Source organism: Aulonocara sp. 'chitande type north' Nkhata Bay, linkage group LG6, assembly GCF_057382095.1.
Source record: "Aulonocara sp. 'chitande type north' Nkhata Bay isolate Kocher_YH1m ecotype deep benthic linkage group LG6, A_spYH_male_GT1.1, whole genome shotgun sequence".
In the NCBI taxonomy this organism is placed as follows: domain Eukaryota; kingdom Metazoa; phylum Chordata; class Actinopteri; order Cichliformes; family Cichlidae; genus Aulonocara; species Aulonocara sp. 'chitande type north' Nkhata Bay.
The window spans coordinates 29,166,886-29,177,333 of record NC_141349.1 but is presented as its reverse complement, the minus strand read 5'-3'; the positions used below and the strand labels follow the sequence as shown (position 1 = coordinate 29,177,333).

General features: G+C 38.0%; 1 protein-coding gene across 2 annotated transcripts; it reads left to right on the top strand.

Annotated features, from left to right (window-relative positions):
• Window positions 1-856: 856 nt before the first annotated feature.
• LOC147328047 (CD276 antigen homolog) lies at window positions 857-10,055 on the top strand. Of its 2 annotated transcripts, XM_086296169.1 has the most exons (9): window positions 857-947; window positions 4,646-4,719; window positions 4,807-5,160; window positions 5,533-5,853; window positions 6,713-6,823; window positions 7,314-7,346; window positions 8,064-8,099; window positions 8,219-8,266; window positions 8,409-10,055. In XM_086296169.1, the coding sequence occupies exons 2-8, from the start codon at window positions 4,656-4,658 to the stop codon at window positions 8,263-8,265; spliced, it is 966 nt and encodes a 321-aa protein (XP_086152295.1). In that variant the 5' UTR covers window positions 857-947; window positions 4,646-4,655; the 3' UTR covers window position 8,266; window positions 8,409-10,055. The 2 variants fall into 2 exon arrangements, with proteins under 2 accessions (XP_086152295.1, XP_086152296.1); XM_086296170.1 differs by lacking the exon at window positions 7,314-7,346.
• Window positions 10,056-10,448: the final 393 nt, after the last annotated feature.

Below are 10,448 nucleotides of genomic sequence, written 5' to 3'. Positions count from 1 at the left end.
CTGTCAGTGCTCAGACCATACGCTGCAAACTGCATCACATGGCTGTCATCCCAGAAGGAAGCCTCTTCTAAAGATAATGCACAAGACAGTCCGCAGTTTGCTGAAAACAAGGACATGGATTACCTGTGGTCTGATGAGACCAAGATAAACTTATTTGGTTCAGATGGTATCAGGGGTGTGTCTCCACACTTAAAGCCTATTGAGCATCTATGGGGCGTCCTCAAATGGAAGATGGAGGAGCACAAGGTCTCTAACATCCACCTGCACAATGATGCCATCATGAAGGAGTGGAAGAGGATTCCAGTGGCACCTTGTGACGCTCTAGTGAACTCCATGCCCAACAAAGTTAAGGCAGTGTTGGAAAATAATGGTGGCCACACAAAATATTGACACTTTGGGCACAGTTTGGACATTTTAACTTAAGGGTGTATTCACTTTTGTTGCCAGCAGTTTAGACATTAATGGCTGTATGTTGAGGTATTTTAAGGTGACCTCAAAGTTACTCAAAAAATGTAAAGGCTGTACTCACTTCTGTAAGATAATGTAATTTCATTAACTGACCAGAACAATATCTCAGATATTTAACTAACTTGATGCTATACTCTAAATAAAAAGTCTTCTGTAATTATCCTTTTCATCTAGGCCTGTACAAAAAAGATGAATGAAAAAGCTTTCATTTTGCTAAAATGCCCAAATTCGAACATTTTTCTGTGGATTGAAGTTCATCCAGTGCTAATGCCTCCTGTTAACGTTGCTGACAATACATTAGAATTCTTTATTTAACAAAATAAATGTCTGCTCCTTGTAAAACAAGAGGCGACGGAAAGCCAGTGGGTTGTCCTTTTTTTCTGACTCAGAATGAAAGTGAAAGTTAAAAATCTCCGGGTCAGTTAAGACTGTACAACCCAGTCCAGGCATCACATCTCCGGTGAAGAGGAGCGTGTAATGTAAGTTGAACTTGATCGACCATTTGCGGTCATTTATATTAGTGCGGCCTTTACGACTTATATGTCTCCTCGGTGTATAACAGATGCAGGCAACCGAAACCTACGGGTTTGTGTATTACGCTCAGTCGACGTGGAGAAACGCGGCCGACCGAGTTATCCGCGTTCAAAAGCCATTCAAGAGCTGAGGACTGTAGGCTGCTTGTCTCTGACGCTGACTCGGAGGTCTTGTGATAAACTCTTGCTTGAAAATCTCCTTATAATTGTAATATAATATACATATAAATTATAAAGCTGTTTTGTTGGTTTCGTATATGGTGTGTGGTGTGTTCGCGTGACCTGTTCTTTCTGAGAACAGCGACACCAGCAACAGTTTGTTGACCGTGACTTATGTCCTGTGAATGTGGACACATATACATGTGTGTGTGTGTGTGTGTGTGTGTGTGTGTGTGTGAGAGAGAGAGAGAGAGAAAATATGTACAGGTAACGTGTTCAAAGTTCAAGTTCAAAGTTCCAGTTTGGAAGGATTATTCGCTGGTTTGTTGTCGCTGTTCTCAGGTTACATTCAAATTCTCTATGCAAACAAACTGGCGTCTGTCCCACGATAGTGCTTCTGTCTGTGCATTAGGAGTTTTTGTTGTGGATCAAGCTTAGTTAGTGTACAGCCTGTGAACAGCCAGAGAACAGTGTGGTCTGTTTCTGACTGTGTGTGTGTGTGTGTTCAAAAAACTGCAGTGCGGTTTTGAGCCAGAAGCTGCAGTCTAGTTTAATCAGCGCCTATAAACCACTAAACGCGCCTCTCATTATTCATGTAAGAGAAATGCTTCTTTTTGTGCTGTGAGCATGAATCATGAAACTGTGACGGCAGTAAATACACACAGTGAGACAGAGTCATAATGTGCTGACCTGGAGTGAGAGTTAGACTATACCTGTGCGCTAAATATAAGTCTAAGTACATATATGTCTGTGAGAGAGAAGCTGCCCGCCAGCTGCAGAACGAGGTTGTGGGTTGACAGTTGACACAAACATTGGGCTAACATTAGTGTGTGGACATGTTGTCTCGGTCACAGGTCCATGGAAAAAATAGTTGAATGAAATCCAAAAACTTTGTCTTGATCATTTGTTGTTGCCTGTTGCCTTTCTTCATGTCATCTCCCTGCTCTCACCCCCCACAATTTCTCTTGGTCTGTTCTGTAACTTATCTAGCTACAAGAGGCAAAACAAGCCAAAAAGAACAGAAAAAACTGGCAACGTGAGGGGCCTGAATAATAGACTGACACAGCAGTGTCAATACAGATATCGTACAAACGGGCCAGACTCTCAGGGCAGTATCGTCCGAAGGAAGGGAAAGAAAATAAGCGCACACATATCAGGATCATATCAATATTTCTGTATCCTGCATTCTGTGACCTCGGGCTTCGTGACATTTTGCAAACTTCATTTTGACCCGTTGTCTCAGTTGCATGAACAGGATGTGGAGAAGTTAATTAATGCTCGTCTGGAGCCTGCAGATGTCTCCCAGCTGCACTCAAGAAATTCTTACTCTGCTGCACAGCCATAACTGCTTTCAGAATTAAAAAAGCATTTCTGTACAAAATTGTAATGCATTGCACTTGAATTTTGTGACGTGTATATGAAGTAGATTAATCATGCATACAGAAAAAAACAGAACATAAACAAAAAGACAAGCAAACCAAGGAGCAGAGACGGCAGCTGAGCTGACTCCTCTGTAACTTGTGATCCATGACGCTATAACACTTTGGAGGGAAGAAAACCACAGAAAATGACACATTGATTTATATTCTTTTGCTCTTTTAGTTGCAGTGGTCATAATATGTGGCACAGTTTCAGCTGAAATAAAAAGAAAAACTAACTGGACACTTTCTCTTTCAGTATGACTCCTCATTTATAGACCCATTAAAAAATGCAACCCACCGAACGGGCCGCAGAAAATAAATGAATGGACATTATATCAGAATTAAATTTGCAAACCATTTAATTCCATATTTGAAAGAGGAAGATGAAATGGCACAATAGTTGGCACAAGGGTTACAAGTTTGAATCCATCAGCTGACTGGATCCTTTCTCTGTAGATTTGCATGTTTTCTATGCTTGTGCCGGTTCTCTCCGGGTACTCCAGCTTCCTCCAACAATCCAAAGTCATGTATGTTTGATTAGCCCTGCAATAGATTGGTGACCTGTCCAGGGTCTGCCCATCTCTCATCCAGTGTCAGAAATGGATGTTAAATCTAAGATCATCAGTATCCTATTTTTTTTATTTTTTTTAAAGGGTCAATATAAGAGACGTTTTTGATACTAGAAATTTGCCTGGTATAAGTCATGCAATATAAATATCAGGAGCATGGTGCACAACACTGAAAGTCTGTAGAAAAACAACAAGTTGTTTTTGTCTATAAAATTGCAATGTTTAGTTACAAAAACATGTGGCACTTGTCATATACTGTGTTGCCTGTGTTGAGCGGGTGGGCATTGCGGCTTTACGCCACCCTGACAGGCTTTGCGGCAGGGCTGTCCGTGGCAGTTCTACACCCGTTGTTGTGCTGTAATAACCCATGCTGGATATACGCTCAATAAAGCAGCATCACAAGAAAGCTATCGAGTGGTCATTCTACAGCACTGAGCCTATTTTTCAGTAAATCCTGGTTCCCATGAAGCCATTTATATATAAAAATAAATAAATAAACGTGTGCTAATATCCTATGCTGGAAGGAAAGTTTAGTTTTCTGTTTTTAAATTAAGATGACATACCAATCTAGCTTTCTTTTCAAAAACACATAAATGTATATGTAACATGTACATAATTTTTTTTTGTTTTAATCTGGGTAGCTTAAAGTTTTAATGAGCTAGGAGTGTTTAATATAAAAGAAAACCTGACAAATGAGCTCATTTTGCAGAAACTCCTTTTTACAAAGTGTCAGATTTTTTGGATTGATGAGTAACAGCTTGGTAATAAAATGAATTTAACTCCATTACGCCAATGTAAACACTAAGCTAGGCCCATCTTCCCAGTCATGATAAAACTGTGGACACGTCCACCTCCTGTCGCTGCGTTTGCATAACCTCTGGTGACCTTTTCTTTTTCATTCTCACAGCCAGCGTAGAGTGTGGCTCCCTTGAACAAAAGTGAAAACACATGTGATACATGTGGCATAAAGAAAGAAACCAAGCATGAGCAATCATACTGAGTGGGCACAAAAACTTTATATAGTTTTAAAGACCAGTCCTTCTGTCTTTTGCCCACTAACAAAACTTATTTAGTAACATACCAGTGAAAATGAATGCCTTCAAACAAGCAGACTCTGGGCCCTACAGACTGCTTTTCCCTTGTTCAGTGCTATGCATTTCTCTACCGTTAAGTTCAGTCATCATTCTCTAAATGAACAATAATATTACATAGGCAGGAGAGAAACATTAACATTAATTTTTTTTTCGCTTGTAAAAATTGCATACTCCTGTTTTTGTGCAGGAATTTCCCCCAGAAATACTTTTGCTGAGTGGGATAATGAACACACACACACACACACCACCCCAACCTGATGTGCTGCATCTTCTCAGGACTTTGTTACACTTAAATGTGTTTTGCATCTCACCGTTTGATTCATAGAAGCAGATCCCTGTGACATAAAACAGGTATACACTGATCGCCACGTAATAACTGTCAATTTTAACTGTCTTTTCAGGTAAAGAAACATGGCCTCCAGTGGAATCATTGTATTCATTTTCCCTGTCCTCTGCATCTGTGCAGTTAAGAGTGGTAAGTTTGTTCATAGAGAACTTTAAGCATGGAGTGGTGTTTGGTAGTCATGTGACCTCAAATCTAATTTTGCTTTCTTTTCTACAGGATTTGTGAAAGTGGAATGCAAAGCTGAAAATGTGGGACACTATGGCCAACAGTCACTGCTGGAGTGTGTCGTCAAAACATCATCAGATGTAAATGATCCAAATATTCGTATGGTCGCTTGGAAAAAACTGACCTCTCCAGAAGACGAAGGTGATCTCGTGTTGGGTTTTAAGAGAGGGAAATTGGACGAGCCAAAGCGAGGCTACAGGTTTGCTGAACCATCATGGAACGGGAAGAACATGAATGTATCTCTGCTCATCACCAACACTGCAGTGGCAGACGAAGGAGATTACAAGTGCATAGTGATTACAGACAGTGGTGATGACAACATGGTCACTACGCTTAAAGTCCAAGGTAAAACTGAAACATTTTTATATTTTTAAATCAAGGATGTTTTTACATTTTATAAACACCTTGTAAGCAATGAAGATTGTCTAGAGATTTGGGGACTTTCCAGGCCAATCAGATTGGTATTCCCCTTGAGCAACTCTAGGCTTGTCTGCTTACTTTCAGTTTCATTGTGACAGCAAAGACATCTAGAAATACTAGTTGTACAAGTACTTGCAGCCATTTACTTAAGCAGCTTGTACTGTTTGACTTGTAACTTCTTAATGCATGTGAATACTATGATTATCACATCTTAAGATATTTAATTGAGGTAATTTTAGTTGGCATCAAGGTGCAATGTTCAGCTCAGTGATTGTGCTTTCCATTTCGTCTCTGCAGCCAAATACAGTGTCCCAACTGTATACTCCATCCCTGAGAAAATTGTCCCAAATACAGACAGTACCTTGGTCTGTGAGTCTCGTGGAGGCTACCCACAGGGAACAATTCGCTGGTTTGATGAAGAGAAACATGACTGGACAGCAAGCTCTAAAATGGAGGCAAAACAGTCAGACGATGGTTTGTTTCAACTCACAAGTAGACTGTCTTTGTTGGGAGGATCCACTTTCTCAAAGTATACCTGCGCTGTGTTCAATGCCAGTGGAGGCAAAGAGGATGAGAAAACATTTGAAATGCCACCACCACCACCATCATCCCAAGGAGGTATAGTTTATGACACACCACACATGATAGTTGTTATGCCTGCTGGCACCATCCTACTGCTCACAATACTGTTTAGTAATTTCAGCCAAAGTGGAATCAGAGAGAATTTAAATCTGAACCAGCCCGACCCCTCACCCCCCCACTCCACCCCCAAAAGTGTATATGCAATTTATGTAACCATTAAACACTTTATTGTTTGTGCGTATGGGAGATTTAATGGGGGCTGAATTAGAAACCTCTAAGCACTAAAGTGTGTAGGTAATATTTACATATTTAAAAAAAAAAATCCTGTAAATGTCAAACCATAATAAAATAGGAGCTCCACAGAGTAATTAGCAAAAATAGAGTTCTGATTCACATTTAGATGATTTCATAGATATTTTATGTTTTTTATTTTATATATAACAAAAATGAAAGACTGTCTGTGCTGTAGTTTTTTTACGCTCTTCAGTAATAAACAGTTTGCAATATGTTCCTTACCAAAAAATTCTAAACTTAAAACAGTCTGGGTGATCCTTCGTTTGTCATGGAAAATGTAACTTAAAGATGAAATTTGAAAATGCAAACTTATTATCAGGTTTTCTTGGCAACTATCCAGCCACTCAGATCATTATCTGTAGTTCTGTCATCTGTCACACGGTAGCAATAATGCAAATATTACCCTCTATGTTGTTCTTGTTTACTCTCTGCTTCTGCAAGTTTAGTGTTTTAACATGAAGCAAATGTGCAATTTGTACTGACACCTGTGTCTGTTAATGAGAAAGTGAATTTAAGAATGAATGAATGTAATGTGTACTCTGTGTACTTTTAAAGATGAGCTCACTTCATGTTTTTTTTTTCAAACTTCTCATTTATTCAGGGCTTTTTGGCACCGGGTCACCTGAGACTAAAGTAGTTGCTCCTTTGGTGGTTATCGGCTCGCTGATCGTAGGGTTGCTGTTGCTGTTGTTGTACAAAAGGCGATCTCAAAGTGAGTAATTGTTTTGTTTTTTTATTAAAATGACTTGTTGAACTGTATGTGATTAAATAATAAAATATTTGTGAGTAAAGACAAATGAGACATAGAGAAATATATTTAAATATCTAAAGTCGTTCATATTTGAATATTTTTAATAAGGCTATATAATTATTCAAATTTCTGCATGTGGAGCTCCAGCATTCTTCCATGCCATGTGAGAGTTCATCACCTGCTTCCTGTAAACAATACAAGCTGAAAGGAAAAAACGTGCAGCATGATGCTAACGTGAAGCAGAAAAACCTGTAATGCTCGAGGCCATGTAATTCAGGATGGAAAAATACACTCCCATCATTGTTGTGCTGGTTTAAATGCGCCTTTTAAAAACTGAACAAGTTCAAACAGCAGTCTAAAATACTTTCCATTATTAAACATCAGATAGATGATGAAATACAGCGAAAGATATCTGCAGGGAGAACTCACTGCTGTGACATTTTTTTGACAGAGGCTCGGAGGAACTCTACAGCACCCCTTATGGGTACGCCCATTTTTGGACATATTATTACTGCTCTTTTGTTTCTCCTTTCTAACTTGCTATAAAGGATGAACACTTGCTGTGTCTGTAGAGATTTGGAGAGGTTCTATTTATCCTTCTATCGGCTTTTTAATCTACCTGAATCTGAGAACTGCTGAAATATTAAAAAGCGCTGTTTGCTGGGTTTTTTTTTTTTTAAGTGTATTTGTCTATAGAACTAAGTTTTCTAAATCTTTTGGTCATTTTGATAGTTTGGATATTATTATTAGACATTATTATTGCACATTATTATTTCAGCTGTAAATATTTGAAATATTTGAAGGAATATTTTTGAGATAAAAATGGCTACATTCTCCACAGAAGGTTCAAACAAAACATTTAACAAAAACTTTTGGATTAAGGTTCACAAATCCACTTGAATCATGTGCTGGTCATTAAACAAGGATCTATATTGTTACTGGACTGAATAGCCATCAGTTTCCTCTCACTTGTCCCAACCACATTATTACACTGAGCATCCATTCCCTTCCTTTGAGAATTATTTATTTATTTGCTTTGGTCACATTACTCCTGTGTCAGATAGTTACTGCTGGGTTTCCCTCTATGCTTGCATGGCATGATCTTGTTTAACATGGTTATGGTTTTATATCTATCATTAGCTGTCAAATCATTCATTGTAAAACACAGTCAAATCTTATACAGTGTTATCATTTTTTCTAGATCATCGTGATGCGGCTCCTACAGATGTTGAGGAAGGTACGTAAATCACATCAGTCTGACTGTCTGTGTTTAACTAATAACACTTTGTGTTATTACAGCTTTAATTATCAAACCGTAAGATTTCATTCAGATTTTAATGTTAAATCTTTTGGCAGGTTATAACTCTCACGAAGATGAACCAATCAATCAAGCCCAGCCCTGAGGTAAGAAAAACTCAAAATCTCTACTTAGACTTCGCTTCTGTGTTTACAGGCAGGCATATATCAATTTATAGATAAGGATAAGAACATAAAGTATCAAAAGTCTAAACACTCACTCTCTCTCTCTCTCTCTCTCTCTCTGCAGGAGGCACCTTGTACCAGATGAATATACTGTAATAATCTACTGCCAAGACTCCCTTGTTTGCTAATTGCAGTCTGTCTCTGTACTTTCCTTTTGTGTAACCAGGAATAGCCTATATTCCTCTGATTTAGCAGACAAGCTGTAAGATCTTTATTCACATAAGCTCTGTATTTAAACAAGCAGGTCTTGAGCTTAAACCAACATCCTTGCTGAATCAAGCCAAGATCAACTATAAGAGAGGGGGATGTTACAGGCCAAGGGACTTTAAAACAAGGCTCAAAGTGGAACATCACCAAGATGTTTCATAAGAGTTGTTTGGTTGAGGAAATGTTTATACATAAACAATACAACTTTATCAAGTCTATGTAGAAACTGTAGCCTTTGGCAGCCAATCAGGAGCAGCATTTCTTCTCACTTCCTCTTCTTATGTTCTGTCAGGGTTGTAAGGGGAATAATAAATCATGTTTTGGGATAGCGGCAAGTTTTTATATCTTCCTGTATGAACAGTATATATATATATATACGTGTGTGTGTCTGTGTGTGTTAAGTGGCTCTAACTGAGGTTAGCTGACCTGATCTTTTCCAATGATCCATGTAACTCAGTAATTTGTCTGAGAAGTGTAAATGTGCCAAAAGTTAGCAACAATTACTCTTACTGTTAGCAAATCCCATCAAAAATAAAAAATCACCAGTTTGCTCGTACAGTTCCAAAGTTTTCCAAGTGTAAGCTATATAAATATATTGTTTTATAAAATATGTTAATGTCACATAGACAATGAGATGAGATATGTAGGACTGCTTGGCACTGAATTGCTGAAAACACTGGATGTTTGTCAGAGCAACATTTCACTGCCTTGAATGTTGTTCTGACAAACTATCAACTGTTATTATTTCACAAGGAACAGTTGTTTTTTTCCCTCTAGGATTTGTTGCTATTTTTTAAGTGTTTTTGTTCAGGAGTTTGCTTTTTTGTGTGTTTTTTCCAATTGTCGTATCTCTTTAAGTTTAAGTCATACTCCTCTTAACTCACTGGGAACAGTTTGATGTAGGAAAGTTCATATCCTTTTTCTCACCACTGGTAATTTCATGTCACATGATTAGCACCTGTCACTTGTGAAATACATGGTATGTGGTCTCTAAAAGCCAAATGCACTATATTATTTTTGTTTGAGCCGTGACTCTGTTTATGCAACTTTTGTCAAGTTCACTGTGAAATCAATCCATGCAAACTCTGGTGGTAAAAGTTTGGTTTCATTCTATTCTTCAGATAAGAGCTTGCACAAAAAGTCTTATCAGGAAGTCTCTGGTACAGTACCAAGATTAATCATTCACCAACAAGTCAATAATTTGCCATCGATTTTTTATGATGAAAAAAACACGAGCTTAACAATAAAACAATCCTAATTTAAGCTCTACTTTCAACGTTGAATCAGAAGAAACACTTACTACCAAAAATGTTAAACAATCACCTGTAAAGTTTTGTATATACTGTGTTTTTAAATCTGTGAATTTATACTCCAGTTTAGGTGTAGATAAACCTTGCTCTGATCTGTTAAGTACAAAGAAAGTTTAAGTTTCTTTACAGTTCGCTTTATTTGAACGACATCTGTTCATTATTGTTTTGTAACATGATTAAAAGTTCTAAAAGGATTCTGTGTGATGACTGATATTTGGGATGATTTTTTGCTGACTCTTAGACTGTATTTACTAGTTCCTGTTCATGTTGCACACATTTCTAGATAAAATAATGTCACTTTCTTGTTTATTCCTTAAATTTCAAAAGAACGTAGATATAGACACGTGATCTAGCATGAACCGTCAATTGTTGCCCCAGCAACAAAAACATTACCATTATCAATAACATCTCTGGTCTCTGTTTTAAAGATAAAAGCTTCTTCCTGCTGCTCCCTGAACCACTACAGTTGGTGGCTTTGCATGTTTAATTTGGCACTGTTTTTAACAGATGCTGGTCTGTAACCCTTCCATTTATCTGGACTTGGGAACAGCACCAGGCGTACACAAGCCAGTGATATTCTGTGCAGA

Coding starts and splice junctions, on each gene's coding strand:
- LOC147328047 (XM_086296169.1), top strand. CDS start 4,656: ATGGCCTCCAGTGGAATCATTGTATTCATTTTCCCTGTCCTCTGCATC. Junction 7,347..8,063: donor CTCTACAGCACCCCTTATGG/GTACGCCCATTT, acceptor CATTTTTTCTAG/ATCATCGTGATGCGGCTCCT. Junction 8,100..8,218: donor TCCTACAGATGTTGAGGAAG/GTACGTAAATCA, acceptor ATCTTTTGGCAG/GTTATAACTCTCACGAAGAT.